The sequence below is a fragment of the Tauraco erythrolophus genome, chromosome 4 (genome assembly GCF_009769465.1).
Source record: "Tauraco erythrolophus isolate bTauEry1 chromosome 4, bTauEry1.pri, whole genome shotgun sequence".
NCBI lineage: Eukaryota > Metazoa > Chordata > Aves > Musophagiformes > Musophagidae > Tauraco > Tauraco erythrolophus.
This window is the reverse complement of record NC_141468.1, coordinates 38,664,561-38,688,163: the sequence shown is the minus strand read 5'-3', so window position 1 is coordinate 38,688,163 and position 23,603 is coordinate 38,664,561. Positions and strand designations below refer to the sequence as shown.

At 35.8% G+C, this 23,603-nt stretch overlaps 1 protein-coding gene across 3 annotated transcripts in view; it reads right to left on the bottom strand.

The window, feature by feature from the left end:
• USP15 (ubiquitin specific peptidase 15) overlaps nucleotides 1-23,603 on the bottom strand; it is a 68,021-nt gene that overhangs the window by 25,111 nt on the left and 19,307 nt on the right. For 2 of the 3 annotated variants that reach the window (XM_086610810.1, XM_086610813.1), the window contains exons 4-7: nucleotides 21,957-22,083; nucleotides 15,934-16,079; nucleotides 13,359-13,420; nucleotides 2,979-3,062 (exon numbers count right to left, since the gene is read on the bottom strand). In XM_086610810.1, the coding sequence (XP_086466936.1) occupies nucleotides 2,979-3,062; nucleotides 13,359-13,420; nucleotides 15,934-16,079; nucleotides 21,957-22,083 (419 nt within the window). The remainder of the gene's footprint in view (nucleotides 1-2,978; nucleotides 3,063-13,358; nucleotides 13,421-15,933; nucleotides 16,080-21,956; nucleotides 22,084-23,603) is intronic. The other variant, XM_086610811.1, reaches the window with a different exon arrangement.

Here is a 23,603-nt window from a genome sequence, read left to right as displayed (position 1 = left end):
TCCCTGTTCAACTGTTTTTAGTCCCCTCCCCATATAATTTTAAAAATACCATATGCAACATGAAATGTATTGCTTTATAACAGCAATAAACAGAAATTCCAGTAAGACCTAAATGATGCGTGTGTCTCCCTGCTCTTCTGAATCCACTAACACATATTATGCTAATCCTCCTATGTTATTCTTTCAACAAGATCACCTGTAAAGGCAAAAGAACATCAATGATCAATTATTTGGAATCCTCCATTCCATCAAATGCAAAAACTCACATTTACAGAAATGAAGGCTTTGGACCTGATAAAATTTGCACAAGCTATTTCTCTTATCTAACATACGACTAGCTCAACACACAATTAACTATTTACCAGCTGGAGGCTTCCTATTACTTAGAGCACTTTCTAGATTAGACAAGTATTACAGAAATGCATACCATACAAACATGATAATTTCCAGAGTTTTAACATAATTTGTACTCTGTAGTCGAGCTGTAATAATTGCAAAACCAGGCTTGCAATGACTAGCGTTTATAACGACACACAACCTGTTTGCTTTTTCTGCCTTACAAATCAGCTTTGCCAGCTAAAATTATCTTCAAAATAAACATTGGTATTTCTTTTAGAGTCACAGCATCTCATGTCCATATGGAAGAGCCAATAGATCCTGGAAAGCCACAAATGTGTAATTTTGCTATTGTACTGAAGCTAATGTGCAATGTAAGAGACAATAAGGCAGAAATATGAAAATAAATTCGAGGTAAAGCTGACATAAATACCTAATTAAGTAATGAAAAGAAGATGGCATTAATTAATGGAAAAGAAGTGTTTTCTTAGACAAGGAAATATTTGTGAGAAGACTAGAACATAGGAAGAAACAGATCTTAACCCAGAATCATATAATACAATTAAATACAGAGATGTATCTTTCCATTTACTTTTTGAAGCCAAAAATTCTCAATGCAACAGTATGTACTTCAAAGTACACAGTGTATTAATGGATGTGACTTCTCTATTACTGAACAAGTTCATCTTGAACACGTATTCTGACAGAAATGCTGCTAAAGTTTCTCCTATATTATATATTATAGTGAATTATAAATTTGTGATTTTTCAAATATTTATTTTAAACTCATCATAATTGGATTATTGCATTATAAGGATAACCATATACTTCTGCACTGTATATCTGACTTACATAACATCCAGACATACAGTGTTTTGAGTTACAAGAGAAAAATGGCTGGTATTTCATAACACTATAGAGAACATGTACCTACTATCTGATTTCGAGATGTTTAAGTTACAATTAAGGCCCTTCAAAGGACCAATTCCTTACCAAATGTCAAATTTATACCACTTCCTTTTAAACATATATTTCTGTTGAAAATCCTCAAATTAAAAAACAAAAAAACCACAATCCCAGAATTTTACCTTGAGTTCTAAAAGCTGCTATTTTGTCTCCACAATAAACAAAAAAAACCCCAAAATAAAATCAGCTAAAGCAAGTGGAGAAACTATCTGTAAAAGCTGCAAGAGCTGGCAAGAGGTTTCGTAAGCGCTTCCTAAAAATAACTACAGCATCACTAGGGAGAAGCTAACATTTGAAAAAAAAAAATTAAAAAAGGAAAAAAAAAAGGAGGAAAAAACCTAAAAAATAATAAAGTCTTGCTGGCTTGATTTAAAATGGTGACTACCTGGGGAAAAGTAACTGTTACGCTCTGGTTTTGGCATCACAACTCTTTTGCATAAGCAATGGGGGAAGGAGAGATTAGTTCTCAGCTGGAGGCTCAGTTCTGGCCAAGTAATTTTTCACACAGTCATAGATACAATATACTTTTTATTGACTACACATTCACACACAGAGTACAATAGACTGCAGTTAAATACATGGATTTCAACTGTTTAACAGTGAGAGTTGGGGCTACTCACAATTGGTAGAAGCACAAGTGACACTTCACCCCTTAGGAAAAATCACTTCTGATAAATGCAGTATTTAACTGGAAGATATTGTATAAGATATTTAATATTTATGTCACCTTTTTAATATTTAACATCTTCATGTTTGATCACAAAATGCATGTTTGGAAAAATATTTTAAATTTGAATGATTTGTAAGAATAAGCCTCTTCAATTTCCCCCAGCTTGCATTAAAGATGAGTGCTCTCTGGTTTCAAGCATTCGAAAGATGCTCCATTATCTGTTAAAGTGAAATAATTCCATGTTTTTCTATATCCACCAACTTTTTTACAGTTGTGTACAACAAAAAAAGATTACACACCAGGTTGGCCACTGGAATATGAAAGCTCTTCTTTTAGAGTTTTATCACATTCTTTCATAAACTTCTGATTTGAAATACAAAGGATAAAACCCTTAACAGTGAGAAGCCTCTTTTACTAAGCCTCTGCTCATCGCAATATTCAAGCACACCTATCAGACTGATCTCACTCAAGTCTTCCAGCACTAAGATACAGAAGTTAAGTTGCTGATAATTCAACAACTGCTATAATCACTATGACAGCTAAAAATTCAGCTGTAGTGGTCTCAAATCAATGCGTGGTATCACATATGCTGCTATAATACCTTATTATCAATAAATCAGGGAAAACCTGACCACCATAAATGTAAATAGTTTATACTTTTTTGTTGTCCATCTAAATTCAGGCAGGGTAATGACAACAACAATGTATTTTTAGCATGATAAACTCTAAATGAAGTCTTTATATATTTTCTTAACAACGCTCAATGTTCTTTTTAGCATCTGTTCTACTGAGGACTAAGAGCTACCAAACATTTTTAACTGCATTTCATTTCCTAATAGCATGCTTTACAATACCTACACTATGAAATAGCGAGCAGCAACAACTCACAATCCAAATATTGCAAAACAAATCAAAATCCTTACACTAAGAATTATAAAACATTGAAATTTGCTTATGTCACGCTGTGGTGATTAAATTAAGTAATGTTTTAAGGTATATTGCTTACTTTCTGTTGTTCATGTTGTTATAATTATTTGATAGAGATGGAGAGATCTTTGGTAAAGTTGAAAAATTGGATGCACCTGGGGACCTTTGAAAATATAAAAACAATAAATTAGATAAAAATACTGAGATATTAAAAAGTATGAAAGATAACAAACGAACAATGCATATAAACAAGCACAGAAAAGAAATATCTTTTTAAGAGTGGGCAAGGCACTAAAAACATCCAGGACACGCAGGCCTCAGAATCCATCTTTTAAAACTTGCAATACTTCACAGTACTTAAAACTTTCATATCATGTTGAAGAAATAGAGTTATTATAAACAAAAAGCAAACAAAAAAAAAATCACAGGCCATTACGCTAAAAAAAAAATTGTTTTCAGTTTATAGTATGACTACAGATATTTTGACGTTCTAAAACCTAGAATGTCAAGTTTCCAACATGGAAATTTTATGAATTTTTCATTTAACATTAATGGATGTTGAGATAAGATACAGAAATGATTAAGATACATACTTCAAAGGTTAGCTCAATAGCAGCATGAAAGCATTTAATTAAAATTGCCTTATTAATACTGTTAACAACATTCCAAGATATTATAAAACACTAAATAACCTTTAAAAACCTTTTTTGCCAACAGTAATAGCATTATCACTCATTTCCATTGTTTAAGACTATTTTTAAATATAAGAACATCAATCATTTTAATCGCAAGGACCATCTGAATGTAATAAATACTATATACAACTATCTTGCAGTGTATTTTTCTTTTCCTGATCAAGTCTTACAGATAACCATGGAAAAGGCTCTGAAGACTTGAATTCAGGCACCTTCATGCTTTTGTAGGTGCATGTGCAACTCCAACTGGTTTGTAAACAGCTCCAGTTGTCCTTGGAAAGCTTTGAAATACATAACACAGTATTAAGAAATTCTGCATGCTCAGGATTTTTTAAGCACCTTTCAAGAACTAAACTTTGCAAGAAGATAAACATTTTTATACAGGGAATTTTCCCAAGTATGTTCATAGAATCATAGAACCGTTCAGGCTGGAAAAGACCTTTTAAGATCATCAAGTCCAAACGCTAATGCTGCCAAGTGCACCACTAAACCACGTCCCTCAGCAGCATGTCTACATGGCTTCTAAATACCTCCAGGCATGATGACCCCACCCCTTCCCAGGGCAGCCTGTTCCAACGCTTGACAACACTTGCGGTGAAGAGATTTTTCCTAATATCCAATCTAAATCTCCTCTGGCAGAAGTTGAGGCCGTTTCTTCTTGTCCTACGGCTTGACTTGAGAGAGGAGAGAGACCCACCCTGCTACAACCTCTTTTCAGGTAGTTGTAGAGAGTAATAAGGTCTCCCCTCAGCCTCCTTGTATCCAGGCTAAACAACTCTAGTTCCCTCAGCTGTTCCTCATAAGAGTTGGGCTCTAGATCCTTCCCCAGCTTTGTTGCCCTTCTCTGGACACACTCAAGCACCTCAATGTCTCTGTTGTAGTGAAGGGCCCAAAACTGAACACCAGGGCTGATTATAGGAGCATGATCGCTTCCCTAATCCTACTGGCCACACTATTTCTGATACAAACCAGGATGCCACTGGCCTTTCTGGCCACCTGGGCACATGGCCAGCTATCAATCAATACGTCCAGGTCCTTTTCTGCTGGGCAGCTTTCCAGACGCTCTTCCCCAAGCCTGCAGCATTGCACAGGGTTGGTGTGACCAGTGCAGGACCATCCAGCACTCAGCCTTGTTGAACCTCATCTAATTGGCCTCAGCCTATCAACCCTGTCCAGATCCCTCTGTAGAGCCTTCCTACCCTCAAGCAGACCAACGGCCTCAGCCTATCAACCCAGCCTGTCCAGATCCCTCTGTAGAGCCTTCCTACCCTCAAGCAGACCAACATCTCACCCAACTTGGTGTCACCTGCAAACATAGTAAGGGTGCACCAGATTCCCTTTTCTAGATCATTTATAAAGGTATTAAACAGAACCAGCTGCAATACTGAGCCCTGGGGAACACACTTGTGACCAGCTGCCAATGTGTTCATGTTTATTTTCAACTTTTTATTAATAAACCTTTTCTAAAAGAAAAGATACATCACTATCTGAAGAAAATGTTATTTAATTTTTAAAACATTGTGACCAACACTCAGAAAGCTTTCCTGTAGATTTCCTTTATCAATCTAAATCCTCTTCTTTGAACATTATCTTCAAAGTAGTAAAATTCAGACTGTGTCCAGAAGATATAAAATGGAAGTCAGTTTAAGCCTACTTAAATTCAAGACAAAAGTTAAACTATGCACATTCATATGTAATTATTTTAGAAGAAGCTATTTGAACTGAGTAATTTTGAACCGAAATTTAACTTTTCAAAACAAATTTAAAGCTTTTATATAATGTAAACCAAATTCAAATGCAATACAGTTTTAAATTTAAAAACTCAACATATAATTGTTGTCTAAAAAAATTGAAAGAAACCAAAATAAGCTATATAAATAAAGGTCTGGTTTCCACTGAAAACTAAAAAGAAGTTCATTTGTTTCTTAGGGAAGATGACAATCAGTAGTTTTACTCTTTGATAGCATTTGCTATCAAATATAAAATCATAATATCAAGTAAAACAGGAAGAGATTCCTACTTCTGAGGTGTGCAGCCTTTCTGTTTGCTTACGACTACTTACACTGCTAAATCCTGTGTACAGAGAACAGAATTCATTCACAGCTCTTACAGGTTTTAATACATTTCAATGCTTGTGGGAAAGCTTCATAATAACATTGGCAGAAATCCCCTCTATCACTTAAAACAAAAAAAGAGATCAAAATAAGGATAGTAAAAGACTCTGAAAAGACAGCATGTGTTAACGCTGAATGTAGCGCCATATTTCAGTTCTGCCTTTAAAATTGCACAAAAAGAATGACCAAAAGTATCTACTTGTAAAACAACTGCAACGATTTAGGAATCTCCTGAGACAAAATGAGTAATTAAATGTGCAACAAAAACTCAATTATGTTTTAAATGCAAGGTTCTAAGACAAAGTATGTATCCTTTTAGTAACTTCAGCATGTATTAATGTTACTGTGGTGTTAAAACACCAGAGAAAGGTGTCCAAAGAATACAGTTACTTGTTTGATAAAAATAATAAATTTCCAACTCTGGCTGTAAAAAAAACAATGATCACTAAATGGCCTTGTTTCTCAGAGGCAAGTGGTAAATCAAATTCTCAACATAGCTGGAAAAACATTGGGAAGTATGTAACAGATCATAAAGTTACCTTTCAAAGTTAACAAACAAAACCCACAAAATTATTTATTATAGTTTAGCATTTTAACAGTCCAGCAAAATACAGGTTAAGCCCCAAACTTTACTGCAGTGATACATAAGACCATAGGGCCTGATGGGATGCGCCAACTGCTGAGGGAGCTGGCTGATGTTACTTGATGGCACTCTCGTTTATTTTTGAAAGGTCCTGGCTATTGGGAGAGGTTCCTGAAGACTGGCAGAGAGCAAACGACACTCATATCTTCAAGGGGACAAGAGAGAAGATCCGGAGGACTACAGGCTAGTGCTCATCTCAATCCCAAAGAAGCTGATGGAGCAACTAAACCTAGAAACCACTTCAGACATATGAAGGACACGAAGGTGACGAGGACTAGTCAGTATGGATTTACAAAATGGAAATGTTCCTTACCAGCCTGATAGCCTTCCATGATGAGATTACTAGCTTGGCAGATGAGGGGGGAACAAAAGATGCTGTTTATCTCAACTTCAGTAAGGATTTTGACACTGTCCCCTGTAACATCCTCATAGACAAGCAGGGGCTAAATAAGTGAAGAGTGAAATGGACTGAAAACCAGCTGAATCATTGGGCCCACATGATTTTGACCAGTGGCACGAAGTCCAGTTGGAGGCCAGTCACTAGTGGTATACTGCAGGGGTCAATACTAGGTCATATACTCTCTAACATCTTTATTAATGACCAGAACATCAGGACAGAGCGCACCCTCAGCAAGATTAGACATGACACAAAACCAGGAGGAGGGGCTGATATACCAGACAGGTGTGCTGCCATTCAGACAGATCTTGACAGGCTGGAGAAATGGGTAGACAAGAACATGATGAAGTTCAATCAAAGGAAATGTAAAGGTCTGCACCTGAGGAGAACTAACCCCAAGCACCAGTGCACACTGAGGCAGGGGAGGGGGCAGATGACCAGATGGAAAGCAGCTTGGCAGAGAAGCACCTGGGGTCCTGCTGCACAAAATGCTGAACATGAGCCAGCAATGTGTCCTTGGCCCTACAGCCTCCTGGGCTGCACTGGGAAGAACACTGCCAACAGGTCAAGGGAGGTGATCCCTTCCCTCCACTCAGCACTGGCGAGACACTCCAGAGTGCCGAGTTCAATTCCGGGCTCCCCTGTACAAGAAAGACAGGAACATATTGGAGCCAGTCCGTGAGAGGCCACAAAGGTGATCAAGGGATTGCAGCATCTGACCTATGCGGAGAGGCCGAGAGAGCTGGGACTGTTCAGCCCGGAGAAGAGAAAGCCCCAGAGTGATCTTATCAGTGTGTATAAACACACAATGGGAGGGAGTGAAGAAGATGGAGCAAGACCCTTCTCAGTGGTGCCCACCGAAAGTGCAAAAGCCCATGGGTGTAAACTGAAACACATGAAATTCCATCTGAATATTAGATGATGTTCATAAAAAAAAAAAAAAAACACAAAACAGAGAAACAAAACAGTCACCTTTTTTACAGTGAGGGTGGTCAAAAACTGGAACAGGCTGACCAGAGTGGCTGTCCAGGCTGCAGGTTGCCTGGACATGGTCCTGGGCAACCTGCTCTAGCTGCCCCTGCTTTGAGTAGGGGGACTGGATGAAATGATCTCAAGAGGCCCTTTCATTCTTAAGGACTCTGATTCTGCAAAGGTGTGATAATCAGGCTAGCACATAGTTTAGTATTTTAAAGTGAGCTTCAGTATGTTTAACCTACTTCAGTTTAGACTATTCTCTTCTTACAAAAACCCAACTAATTCAGTTAATCATACTTCTTTGGGGATGTGCATGAAAGGTTGATATTTTAACATTCAGCAAACAAAAAAAATTTAATGTTCAGGGCATGCATTTGTTAAGAGTTTCTCAACCCTGCATTAACTGATATTAATGAACATGTTTGTTAAACCAACTTGAAAACATCTGTTGTACATTACCAATGTTTGATGTTTACCCACAGGGGCTCAGACACATGGTTACTCCAGTGTAACAAGTTATTATGCATCAGCAAAAGGCAGTCTAGCTCTTGACTGGCCGACAAGCTCTGACAGCTCTTGCTTTTACAATTTAAGATAACAGAGTAAGTCCCCAGTTAACACACTATTCTTCATGATTTTCCTTCTCACAGCAAAGTTACAGTAGAAAGTCACACCTGTCTGCACAACAACTACTTCAGGGGAAAAAAAACACCACAGATTTTAAATCTCTTTGTTAAAGACAATACTTTTCATTTCAGTAGACAAACTTAGTTTTTCTTCTGAAGACTCATGGATATTTTTTGCTAAAAAAGTTGGATACACTAGCATTAAATCATTTCAAAAAGGATAGGTAAGCTTTTTTTTTTTTTTTCCTCTTAAAAACATTACGGGATCCAGCTCAGAAACAAAAAAGAATCAAGTAAGAGTCTTCAGTGTTTTTCCAAGATAAAAAGGCATACAGATTTGAACCAGAAAAAGTATTATGAAAAAACATACCATGTGACAAATACTGTAAGAAAACATTCATTATCACAAGGAGAAAAAAATATGAATGTGTATAGTCTCAAATTTTTCTATGGTCAAAATAAACAAATAAAAAAATGTGTTCCCTTTTACATGCAAAAATTGTTAAAGTTAACAGCAGACCATCTGTAAACTATGCAAAGTAGTTGGCTATTTGATTAGAATGATTTATTCCACAGTGAAGTCTAAAAAAACTGGAACAGAATTAAATGTTACTTTTATTATATACACAGATGTATATTGATAAGAGTAATTAAAAATTCTCAGTTTTTTACTACGTAAGAAGCATTTTTGAAGAATATGATAGATCATAGATATATGATATGATAGATCATTGATATATATCATATAATAGATTTAATGTTTGTTTTCTAAGAAAAGAGTAAACAATACTTTTCTAAAATTAGAAGGAAGTAAGTTCCTAGTTAACAGCTTCTTTGTATGTATAACTTGCTTTTAGGTTTGCACATAAACAGGTGACAACTTCTTAACAGAAAACGAATAGAAACCTTGTCCCAGCCATTCGTTTGGTGAATTGAGGAACTTCAAAACTTAAACTCATTCCTTCTCCTTGTCTCAAGTTTTACAATCACAAATTGGATGAACAGTTTTAATTGTTGTACAGTTTTTCCTGAGCACAAGTAACTTGATTTTGTAGTAAAGTTGCCTAAGTTACTTAAACTACAACCTTAGATTTTTTTATATCTTAGTTTAAAATATCCTCTTGACGATAACAAACCATTCAAGTAGGGTTAGTTGGATGGTTGTTTTTCTGCCTGTGGAATAATCTCCTGCAGAAAGATGCAGATATGAAAAAAAAATTATCTGCACACAGATCACAAGTCTTTGTTCAAGGACTGGGATCAGCAGCAACTAAACTACCAAAGCAACTAGGATCTCCATGTTTGGATGAGTTTGTCACGTTTATGGCATTGAGGAGACAGTTATTCACAGAAAAGTTAGTTAAACAAAATTTTCTGCAGAACTGCCCTTTAATGCTGAGCAATGACTATTTTGGGAGCAGATGACAGTAAAGGCATTCCAGGAGAAGTCACTATGAGCTCCCTAGAAAAAGTTTCACAGAAGCCAAGCTTCTTGAGCAACAAACATCCCAGTAGCTGATATAAACAGAAACGGAGCCTCTCAGAGAGCCAAAACTGCAGCTATTCCTAAGCCTGACTGACCTTGTGCACACTTTCAGAATGTAAATCACATTCAGATACCTTCAGACAAAAAAACAACAAAAAAACCACCAAAAACATTAAGTAGCAGTAAAATATGAAACAATAGCAGATATCAAACTTCAGAGGGGTTTTTACAGTAGTTGTTGCAATTACTTTCAAAATTAAGTAAATTCAGAAGTTAGAAAACAGTACACACAAAAGAAATCCAAACACTGACAAGCTCAGATATAGAGCTGAAATTCTAAGTTGTACAGCAAGATATAATAAGGATTTCAAACTTGAAATTATTTCTTCCTAGTTTCTTCAGAAGAGACCATTATGATGATAATTGATCTTTTCACTTGTACCAATTCATTACACTTTTAAGAGAAACATAATTATCATTTTCTAAAATGTTCTATCCTATACTGAGCTGAGGTCTCAATCCTGCCACTTGCAAAGTAAATATGTTCTTTCCCTGCATTAGAAAAAAATGCTCACACCTTTAACATATTTCTCGTAAAAAACTGCCAATATTCATCACCTGCAGTAGGAAGAAAAAAACTGACAAAAGAAGCAATCAATAAAAAGATTGCTGTTAAGCTTCTGCTAACAAGACAACGGCAGGGAAAACGCGCAAAACATCTTACTACTATCTCTCATTTTCAACTGTCACAACATAGGTTGTGCCACCATTCAGATGGACCTCGACAGGCTGGAGAAATGGGTAGACAAGAACATGATGAAGTTCAATCAAAGGAAACGCAAGGCCTGCACCTGAGGAGAACTAACCCCAAGCACCAGTGCACACTGAGGCAGGGGAGGGGGCAGATGACCAGATGGAAAGCAGCTTGGCAGAGAAGCACCTGGGGTCCTGCTGCACAAAATGCTGAACATGAGCCAGCAATGTGTCCTTGAGCCAACAGCCTCCTGGGCTGCACTGGGAAGAACACTGCCAACAGGTCAAGGGAGGTGATCCCTTCCCTCCACTCAGCACTGGCGAGACACTCCAGAGTGCCAAGTTCGCTTCTGGGCTCCCCTGTACAAGAGAGACAGGAACATATCAGAGCCAGTCCGTGAGAGGCCACAAAGGTGATCAAGGGATTGCAGCATCTGACCTATGTGGAGAGGCTGAGAGAGCTGGGACTGTTCAGCCCGGAGAAGAGAAAGCCCCAGAGTGATCTTATCAGTGTGTTATCACTGTGTGTCTTATCAGTGATCTTATCAAACACCCCATGGGAGGGAATGAAGAAGATGGAGCAAGACCCTTCTCAGTGGTGCCCACTAAATGGAGAAGAGGCAATGGGCACAAACTGAAGCACAGGCAATTCTATTTAAATATCAGAAATTTTCTTTTACAGCGAGGGTTATCAAACACTGGAATCTGTTTCCCAGGGAAGCTGTGGAGTCTCCATCCTTGGAGATGCTCAAAACCTGACTGGTCGCAGTCCCAAGTAACCTGCTGTAGGTTCTTTGAGCAGGTGGGTTGAATCAGACAATCTCTGAAGATGCCTTTCAACCTCAACTATTCTGTGAAAAGCTTAGCTAATGTTCTGAAGTGATCCTGCCCTTTTCAAGCATTATAAACCTTTCATACATTCCAATGTTCTATATTCTGACCTTCCTAAATATGGTGTTTTATTCCCTGGCCTCAGAATTTATGTTTAAAATTTGTACTCTTCTGAAACAAGAACTACAGACAGGTAGTCTCAGCAGGAACTGGTGCAAGACCAGTGTGTGACCAATGACAGGACTGTAGGAAGGCATCTGGATGTATACAATTTGTGATGACAAACTAACACTCCTAATGCATCTCACACAGAAGACTCAAAAGCAAGTGTTTAATATTTCTACCCCTTTATACATTTATTAGATTTTCATGAAGTTTTAAACAGATGTAAAAACCTGTCCCCATGACAGCTTCTTGATAGTTTCTATTTGAATCCACTAAATTTTGCAAACCTTCCACTAATATAATGCATTTGAATACCAAATTTCAATCAATCTTTCTGATAGCTGCCAAACCTCAAACACATACTCCAGCTTCACAGTAAAACTATTCATCCTCATTTGCTGGTTTACTTATATCCTCTGCTGACACCAGTATTTTCAATTATCATTTTACTTGTCCCCAGAACAAGCATTTTCCAGGAGATATTAATTAAATGAGATACTGCTTCTGAATGTCTTCCATAAAGTGGAATGGAAATCTGGTAGAATAAAGCTGATATCACCACCAAGAATATCTTCCTACCAAAACTTCCAAAAGAATCCATGACATTGAGTTATCTAAATTCTTTTAACTTTCAAAATCTATATTTAAAATTTGACTCAGAATTTATATTTCTATTAGATGCTTTTTGAGGTCAGAGATTAAACTTCAAGTATTTTGCACCCAATTCTTTCTGCCGGTCTACAGTCTCAATCCTTTGTGTCATAACATCTTGCTAAGCAAGATCACACTGCTCATACTAAGCTTAAATTAAACTCAGACTTCACTAAGCAACTTAATAGAAGCTAGTGTTTCTGATAAAAGTGCTTGAGAAAACACCAAAGAAAGAATCTCTGTCATTCAAATGACAAGCAATGATACTATAAAACTGTTCTAAAGCAACAGTGAACCTCAATTACATGAATGCAGAATATAAAAAGGAATAAAAGAAACTGAAAATAACTTTTTATGAAAGATATGTTCAAGAACCAGACAATAATGGGTGAAAACACAGTTAACTATTAGTAAGGTTGAGATCATGTTGGTTTACTAGTAACTAGTTACAACTGTTCTTCAAAACAAACAGAATATGATTTAGATTCTGGAAATAATATTAAAAAGATTTTATCTGTCTAAATGAGAAAAACCACACTCAAGTCTTCCTACTCATTTGCCATTATCAAGGTGCTGTTGACAACAGCAGCAAGGAGAACAGAAAAGGAAAAAAACATCATACTCTGTTAACTGATGACAGCCCAACAAACAAAAACAACACGCTGGTAATGTACACTGCAATTTAAATAACGTTTATGTGTAAATATTGTGCTCCAGAGACAAAAGGACAAGTTATCCATGAAAACATTTATATAGAAGAAAAATACTGATAAAATACACGTATCTATGTTCACCTAACAGATACGCTCCGCTTTGAAACAGAAAACCAAGTAAAATAAGCTAAGTTTTAGGTTTTTACTACAAATTTTTTTTATTTATTTTTAAGCAGGGTAATGCATATCAGTGGCTGAAATCAACAAAGTTAAGCAACGTATACGCGTCCTGTTCTACAATGTGTACCACTTACAACAAATAAACTATTTGTCACATTTTCAGCTAAAACATCTGAAGGCTGATTTTCAAAATAAAATGCCACTTTTAAAAACAGAGGTTTTTTAAAGCAAAATAACATGTGAAAATAGTTAAGCCGTAGTGAATAATGTGACTTAAATTCCCAGCTTACTTAGGAGTTGAAGGACCTCTTGGCCATGTCCCATCCTCATTCTTCTGTTCTATCACAAGTACCTAAAACAAAAAGTGTAATAAGAAAATGAAATAAAAATATCAGATTGCTTTCTGTTCCAGTCTTTTTAATGGATTTGCTGACATGTGATTGATCAAGAAAAGACTGATGTTTAATTTACTATTCCCTGAGGTTCAAGAATATTCCACTCAATTACACTGCACCTTCCTCTTGCTCTATGCACTTTTTTCTCCCACACCTTAATGGGTAAGTGACTTTGGGCAAGTCACTTAATATTTCTGTCTCAACAATCCATGGATAAAATGGCAAGACCCTACTTCTCATAGAGGTCAGAAGACGACCTGCAATGTCTAAATAAAATCTATGAATCTATAGAAATCATGTCTGTACAACAGCCCTGTTAATGATGGGATATTCTTGAAGGAATTTTGCTTGTCACCCAACACAAATTGGTAGGGAAAAAAACAAACAAACAAACCAACCATTTTCTCTGCCTTGATATCCTTAAAATTGTACCTGTCTGGTTACTCCTGCATTTTTGCAGAAGCATTGAACTAATATTAATGGGACAATTGGCTAATGAAATTAATTTCATTCAAGTTGTTATGGTACAAAAAGGAGTACAGAACACTCAGTCCCTAACACAGGCGTTGAGTGCCATTTGAAATGCCTTTGGGTATTTGAGATATCTGCCCTACGCTGGCAGATACGACACAGGACCTACAAACAGCTCATGCCTTTCTGGATTGACAGCTGGGATAGCTTCTAGTTTCATCTGAAACAGCAACTAGACTCCAATATCTAAACTGAATCTAACTCTTAATTTCCAATGCAACTAATTCTGTATAACTGTACACTGATGTTTCAGGATGTCGGTTAACTGCCATGCTATGCCTGTATGTGTCTATACTGTGACATACATTCATATATATATACACATATGCTCAAAACCTTAAACATAAGTCATGCTGCCACTTGAAGATGCAATCACATTTTCAGCCTGAAGACACTAAGACATGACATTGAAAACCAGCCTTATATCATGACCTGCTTTCTATCCTGAAAAGAGTAGTCTGCTGTCTTTGGTCATGAATGCTGTAAGACAGATTCTGCCATATTTTCTTCCATTGGCTCTCAGAGACTACTAAATAAAAGGAAGAAAGACTTAGACTTAAAAGTTCAACGGAATCCCTAAAGGCTCACTTCAGAAACCATCTGATAAATTAAAAACATTAATTTACTCAATCTCATACAGAGTTTAGAACTACACAGTAAAAAATAACTATTAGGTTAGGTGGACTATAGTAGTCAAAATAACTATTATTAGATTAGGAAGCTCAGCAACAAAAATAACAACCTTGTGTGTCAGCAAGTGCAACTGACCAAACACACGTGGTCTACCATGACATTTAGCATTTCCACAAACCATGGTTAAACTTGGTTTTGAACAATATTTGTTTTGCTGAAAGTACAGATGTCACCAAGAGATCTTTTTAAGGCTATATTAGACCATGCTTGCTTCATAGTTAATGTTTCACTAGGACAGAGGCAATTTGCAAGTCACATCTTTGATGCAAGTCTTAAGGGAGATGTGGGCTCTTCCAGCAGGACCTCTGCGTTGTTAAAATTACCTGTGTGAGGGTTAAGTGCGTGCAGCATGAAGCTAAAGGGCACAATAGCTCAAGCTGTTATTTTGGTGCACTGATTACTTACCCTCCATGCTATAAAAGAAAACTGAAGCACAGCATAAATACTGCTGGTAAGTAGGTTAGAGTCAAGTATTTCAAGGCAAATACTTGAATATAATCTTGCCTACAATTACTGCCATCAAATTTCATCCATTCATATTTGTAGCAGGACAGCATGAACTACAGTTGTTGAAAAAGCATTCAACTATTTCAAGACTAAAGAATCAATGCAATAATCTGAAAAGTTATTATAACAATGAAATTGTTCAATCCATTCGCATTTATATTTGTGCAGCTTTAATACCCAATATTTATTCTTTATTTTCCTTTCTGGAAAGGTAAGAAAATTACCTTGTAAGAAATCCTGCCATAAAGGGATTTTAAAGTGATGATATAGTCTCACGCTAAAGCTGGTTTTCAAGCTCTTTTGTCTCTATAGTTCTTACCTGAAATATTTTCATTTTTTCTTAATTTCTTTCTGAAACCTGGACAGTAGAATTTGACTAGAAGACATTGTTCTTTTAAAGTACCTAAAAAGTTCCTCAAATTTGGGGTTTCATTATAGGAACATATCCTAGATTCTAGGAATATTTTTTTATTTCAGATTTTACCAAATTCAAGTCTGCAATGTTACTTATGTTCATTTACTTTTCCTTCTCCTGGAGAGTTAAACAGATCTTTAACCCTAAAAATACACTCAAAGACTACTTTTATTGTGACGAATTTGTTTACAAAATCCTCTATCCCTAACACAATCTATTAAGAAGCAAGTTTCATTTAAAAAGAAGGAAAATTCATTGGGAACAGCTATATTTTCATTAGTAAAAAAATAAACATATTAAAAAATAAATAATATTACACTGTACCTGTCCCTGGTATAAACCAGCATCCTGTATGGTACTGTCTGGTTTATTCAAAGGTTCAAAAGTATTACTCATGTATTTATTCCACAATCTGGTCTCTTTTTCACCTGGAATATTGAAGATTTTTCTTATCTCTTTTTCAATCGTATCTGTTTTGAAAGGAAGAGAACACAAGCTTAGCATTTCACTACGCAAACTGTAAGGCTGAATTAAGCATCAGATCACCTACTCTTTTCTTATATTCAAAATATGAATGAAACTGTAGAAATAGCCATGTAACTACATCATGTTGTAGGACAAGCAGGAAGTCACCAGTTCACTTACCTTTAAAATGCAAACAGTCAAAGGACTATTTTATTCCCTCCTGAATCTCTTAGCAAAGATCAGCGAATAAGGACAAGTTGATAAATAACAGATGACAGGATGGGTACCTAGGTACCCATCTACTAATTTCTCAGAGCGATAACACAGGAGTGTGGGTGGGTAGGGAACGATTAGAAGGGAGATTGGCAGCAAAAGCAGGTGCAGGGAGCGTAATTCATTCTGTTCTTCTCCCTAAATCAAACTCTTTTTGGTTTTCACTCTTCTAATACCCGTATCTCAGTGCACTAACCAGAATATGTATGCATAAACTTTAATTTACATGCTCATGGAAATTAAAGACTAATCTGTAAAACTGAAGCACATAACTTTATTTTAAAAGAATGATGAAAGATTTTATATCACTGGAAGATTTAACATAAAAAGGTCTACCAGCTCCTACTCTACCTGACAGAAGTATAATCAGTGTTACAGAATTTTAAGGCAGTATAACTATTGTCTACAACTGAAATTTAAGTTCATAATTAACTCAATTTTCCTTGCATAAAAGTAGAGTTTATTTAAGAGTTCTTTAATTTGAACTAATATGTACAGTGCTATACTACAGTAACCTCACTTAGGTGCTTGTATTTTTTTTTAATTAGTACACTCATAAAGCCCTATGGCAGCCAAGTCTTGTAACAGCTAACACAAAACAAAACAGGAGTCAACAAACATACAGTTTATTCCTGATGATCACTGAAAACACAATTACAAAAATGGGCACTGCAAGCCCTTTGAGAGACATTCCTCTTCTGGAGTCTCAGGATAAAACACCAGTGTGTCAGCTCCTCTAGCATCCCTCTTGCTCTCTCTTACTTGAGATTATAATTTTCTCTTCCACTATGTTAAACATGAAAAGTCAAAATGAGACCTGAAGCTTAAAAGTACCTTGTAAAAACTCAGCTATTGACTTGTGAAATGAACGACAACTGGCCAGTATAATATTTGTAGATGTAGTAGGCCGACCACAATTCCCTTCTGTACTAGTTAACACACATTTTAGTATGAAAGCCAGTGTCAGATTGGATCATCTGTTTCTGTAATAGAGATGATATATAGGCAAGGCAGGTGCTATAAACAAGGAAACAGGCTGTTACTTGGTTTGTTGACTTTTTTTTCTAAAAAAAAAAGTCACGTACTGTCTGAATCAATTCTCATCTAATGATTTCAAATAACTATGTTTGCATAGAAGAATGGATCTAGTCAGCAATAATTTTCAAAAAACATAAGAATCCAGATTTATCAATGACTTTCACTAAAAGAATTTACAAAAGATAATTTTTCATTATCTTATTAATAACGACAATTATTTGAGCATTGCAGCTTGTATTCTTTGCAAGTACGAAGTTAACATTTATTATGTTAATTTTTGACATATTTCAGCTTCACTAACAGAACTGTTCTAAGATAGGAAGCATCAATCCTATCAAATGACTACACATTATGTCCAAGACTCTGGGAGGAGCATGTTTCACTTGACTATTATGCTAACTGTGAGACTGTGAAACTAAGGTTCTTTCACATACTTCCATGAACATAACCAATACACACTTCATAATTCTTCCCTCTGCCCCCCAGCAAGTATCACTGAAGTGCTGGCTTATGATCTAAAGTGAAAGTGCCTATTCCAGTACAAATGAACACATTATATTCACATAGATCCGATCTGAGGCCATATTGGTATGGTGTTCTCCTCTAGTAGTGTTATGCACAACCCATGTACGAGATGATTAGTATTAGGATGATGTCTACAAACGACAGAAAGAACTGCCCTTTAAAGATGCCTCTCACTCCATTAGCTACATAGCCACAATTTGAGATAGTTCACTTCTAGAGTTAAAGGTTATGGATCCCATATAGGATATATCCGATGTGGTTAAAAATCAGACAGCTCCTCCAAAAAGCAGCTTCATTATTTAAGTACTATTTTATGACTATTTTATTTATTTTATTTATTTTGCAAGACTATGTGGAAAAGTCTTGATGAGATGCTGGACAAGTTCAGTGGGTCCTAATACAAGTAGACGCTGACTCTTCAAGGTTAGTGCTATCACAAATACAGGCTAAAGGAAACTACTAAAATGATACTCTGTACTATGAAACAGTAATCCCAGCTTCCTAAAGAGGGGAAAGGCTAGTCAAAGATCCCAGAATAAATTGTCCTCAAGGCTGTCAAGTTTTAAATTCTTGTATTCTGCAGCAAATTACAAGGAAAGATGAATCAAAGCCATCTGCCAAGATAACTTACTAGCAAAAGTCCAAAAGTCCATTAGATGAAGAGCCACTGGTATAATCTTCTACAAAGTCTATCAGCTCAGTTTTGGAATTGTTTCTGGCATTGCAGACACAACCTGACTCCTACTTGTCCAGAACAGAAGCTACAGATAGTCTTTCTGTCATTTCATGGTTTCTAAAACTTTTGAATAAAGGTAGAAAACATGTACACATTAGCTGATGACTTAGTTGTATCATACTTTCATATGATTAAGACTCCTGAATGGATCATTAACACATTTTCAGTCAGAAGCCCTGATGTTCCCCAAGATAAGCAACAGTAACTAGACTGAGATGCTGCCTGAACTACATCTATTGTCCAGCTCACTTTCTTTTTAGAATTAAAAAACCATCCCCCCAAAGAGTCAGCAATCAATCAGTCACAAAATTAACACGCACTATCTTCAAGGAGAGAGTCCTCAATTGTACAAGATCCCCAAGAAGGTCCAAAGAATACATTAGACCTTTCCAGTACCACCCCAAGAAATGACTGTCATTATTAAGTCTGCCGTTTATAATTATTTTTTCCTACTTTGCACTAACTTATTGACATACAGCTTAGCTTAGTTTCTATTTGAATGGAAAAGCAAAGGTATTCCAGGAATAACATACATTTCAAGATTGGCAGGTGAACGTTATATTGTCCTCATGCTCCAAAACTTTCTCTGTTTACATGAATTAAGGAAGGTCTTGTCTTGATCTTTTGAAGGCAGTAAATAATATAATCAATGATGGTGGGTAGAAAAATTAAAACTTCTTGAAAAGACCATAGTACCTTACGTCCACTCACTTCAGTGGGGCTGACATTGACTCTTTTGTATGACAAGTCTTTGGCAATCAAAATGAAAACATATCCCTTACATATCCATATGCAAGGAAGGATGAAAAATAATCAAGATTCTGTGAGATTCCTCTTGCATACTATTTATTGATACAATGAGCATCTCTGCTATATATTTAATGAATTCCAGAACTATCTTAAATATACTTAAAGTAAGGATAGGAAAAAAAATATCACCATCTTATTAATGAATGATAAGAGAATAACCTTAGGGATTAGTTATTCTTTCACTCCTAAAAGTGGTTTTAATTTTTCTAGTTCTTCTTCTAAGATACAAGCTCTTTCAGATGTCCTGGGCTAGGATGGCCCTGCTTGATGCTCTGCATAAGAAGATTCAGCTCCAGAAAGGGCATGTTTTTAAGGCCTCCAAGAGCATGTCATCCACATCTCAGGAAAGCAAGTAAGGCCAGTGCCTGGAAAGGGCTTGTCAGTGAGCCTGACTGTTTCCCATTACAATTTTCTTGTAATTGTAATTGGCTCTCTGCTAAGAAAAAATAAATACAACTCCAAGTAACAGTCATTCCAAAATGTCCTGCTTCTGACTAGAGAAACAAAAATGTCAGAAATTCATCCATTCCCAATAATGCCGAAGATACAATTAAATTCAGTATGGCTGCAAAATAGCTTGTATTTAGTTTTCAGGGAAGGATGTTAAAAGTTTCTAGGTTTGCTTAGAGAACAATGAAGTACATCTTCTCAAGTTAAACCAGATCTCAAAAAGGCCAATTAACAAACAACACTGAAGGCTTGTTTTCAAGGACAAATTCCATAATTTTTTTTGTTTATTCTAATACAAGCAGATGATTACTTATTTAACTTTAAAATTTAATCTTTAACGAAGTAAAACTATTCTGTTTTTAAAGCAAGCAATCTGCAAAGAATTACAGTGTAGCAAGTATGAATTACTACCCATAACGTAAAGAGAAGCAAAACCTGAAAAATTCTACATTGCTGTCAAAGAATGTAAACAAAGAGTAATGGCTGAGCATAAAGCAGCAAGGGCATAAAGTACAAGTCTAACTGCACAAAACCAGCTGATTGGAAGAGTCTTATCTCAGATACACACGCACAAATACATCAAAAATTGAGTTTATATGATCAGCAATATCTTTGCATATGTTCTGACTTATTTTTAGAGACAAATATGTCAAAACACGGTTTCAAACAACGACATAATACATAATGCAGACAAAATAACTACAAAAAAAAAACAAAAACAAGTTAAAGGTTTAATACAGGACTCAGTTACTGTGAAAGATTGTGCCTAGCCTGCCATTTCACAACTCACAGAATATTGCCTTTGTAGGTCACCTTTACCCATTAATTTATAAATTCAATTCATTCTTTTGCTTTGTAACTGCCCTAGTTTTGGATGGGACAGAGTGAGTTTTGTCTTTTCAGCAACAAGAATAGTGCTGTGTTTTGGATTTAGAATGGGATTTGTTATGGGAAGAATATTGATAGCGCACTGATGTTTACAGTTGGTGCTGAGACATCAAGGCCTTTTCAGCTTCCCATGTTTTGCCAGTGTGGAGGAGGACAACAGGCTGGGGTGAAGCATGGCTGGGACAGAAGGCCCACAACTCTCCTTACGATTTGAACTTAGATTTAGAATTGAGGGCCAAATTGGTCAATGGAATATTCCATATCATGGAATGTCATGTCCAGTATATAGATGGGGGTTAACCAGGAAGTCGAGTGGTTCTCTCTCTTTTGTGGGACTCTCTGTCTTTTCCTTGGACTATCAGGGTTCTACCTACCTCTTGCTCTCTTTTTGGGCCTCTCACTTGTCCAGGATTGCAGTTTTGGGACTTACCAGTTTCAGGATTGCTTGCTTGGGACAGGATAGGTGTTTTTCACTGGGTGGTGAGCAATTACACTATACATCACTTGTTTGCATATATTATTAAAATTATATAGAGACATAAATTATTATTATTATTGGTTTGTTAATTTTTTATCATTAATACTTTTATTTTTTTACTATTATTAAATTTTTCTTATCTCAACTTACAAGTCTCCTTGCCTTTTCCCATTTAATTCTCTTTCCCATTCACCAGGGGATGGGGGAGAGTGAAAGAGCAACTGCATGGTGTTTAGCTGCCAGCCAGGTTAAACTACAACAGTAATATATCCTTCTCTTTATATATATGACTAAAAAGCGTTGGCTAATGAAAGACATGAACGGAAACACATGAAAAAATATATTCCTTACACACCAAAAGCCAAGAGAAAGGACAGTGGAATCCAGTAAAGATAATGAAGAATATTACACCGTTCACTTCCTGAAAAGCGCAAACTTCTGGAGTTAACACAGATGCCTAGATAATAAAATGCACTTTTTTTTTTAAAAAAAAATGTATTAAAATCCAAAATCTTTCAAATCATTTAACTTTTAATTTTGATCCAAACAAGACTAGTCTCGTCCTTTTTAATGGTTACAATACCCATGTATCATTTTACCTAGAAACTTACTTATTCAGAACTTGCTACCAAGTACTATTTAAACAAGTAACAATCATGTAGTTTTAAAAATAGTTGTGCATACCTATTGTATCAGCTTTACTAAATCTTCGTGTGACAACGTTGTTCATATTTCCATTTTCACAAAGCTTTAGTTCTGTTAGATATACTTCTACTTTGCAGTGCTTTACAAACATACCCTGTTCAACGACCTGAAAAACAGATTGGGATCAGGTATCAGTCCAAATATGTTTTCACATACACATTTCAAAATATTTTTGAGAACTCTTCAAAAAACTGAAGTTCAGGAAATGTAGGAAACTTAATAAATGCCAAAAATTAGAACTAAAATTATCCTATAACTTTTTAGAAATACAGTAAACTAAAAAAAAACTAATTTTTTTTGCATGATGATGATGTCTTGCCTGTGTATAACAAGATCACCATCATGACTCTCAAAGCATTAAGTACAGTGGAAATCACAAATACGCATACATAACCAAAAGATAAGATACTTGACCAAAAGATAAAAAATACCAGAAGTTATTTTTATTTCAGAACATATTCATTGTATGCGACTTCCTCAAAACATGAAGAACTAGTTTTCACAGTTAAAGGATACTTATTGAAACCAGAATACACACTCCTAAAATCTGGATATCACATCTTAAAACAAATCCTCTATTTAAACAAGATCTACAAATCTTCCACTTATATTCTGATAATGAATACATTCATTTGAAATTTCATCTACTCATTACAGTTGCTGTATATGTTCATTTTTGTATCTATTACAAAATACTTAAGTATACAGGATTTTTTTTTAATAAAAGTAAAATGTAGAAAAGAATATTCAGGGTCACCTCTTAAATGTTTTTCCCTTTGATCTTCCAAAGTGTAACTGCAGTACTTAGTCATGTAGACTGTTCCAAAAATAACCATCGGCCTGATATGTGATACATCTGACAAATATGGTAAAAAAAAAAGCCACCAGCTAATTGCTAGGAGAGATCTGCTATCTGCTGTACAAATATAACTTGTATGCATGTGCCACAGGAAAAAAAAAATTAGTGAATGATTTCATTGCCGTTCAGTAGTTTGCCTTAGCTTTAGTGACTGCCAACCATGACATTTAAATAAAAACGCATCTTAATTTGAGCAGCTTAGTAGGGTTTTCAGCTACTAGAGTAACAATAAAATAGTTGCAGCAAACAAAACGGTGCGGCATGGCTAAGACATTTCTGAGAATAAAACTGACACTGTGGTGGTAGTATTACCACATCTTACTACATAAATTCATAATGTTATCTGATATAGATCAAGTACAACATTGTATCAATTTAAAATTTGGATCAGTATTTCAAAAAAAGTTGATACAACAAAGAGGATTAAAGAAAAGTATCATCCCATCTCTGTTAAAGATCATTAAGGCAGACAGGAAAAAGAATCATTAACAAACAACAAAAGGATCAGAAAGAAAAATTCTGAACCTGAAAATGCATCTCAGAGCATAACTACTGTTCATATTGGCAGAAAATAATGAAGCTATACCAGTTTACCTGGACACTCACTACACTCCAAGTATTTTTCCAGTTAGTTCCTTCCAAGTAGATGACAAGTTACTCTCATTTCCCTTCTCTCTCCTTCCATTCCCCCTCCAAAGTGAAAAAATTACAGAACTTTTACTTTACCATGATGACGGAAGAGCATTCAGTTTACTGAAATCCATCTT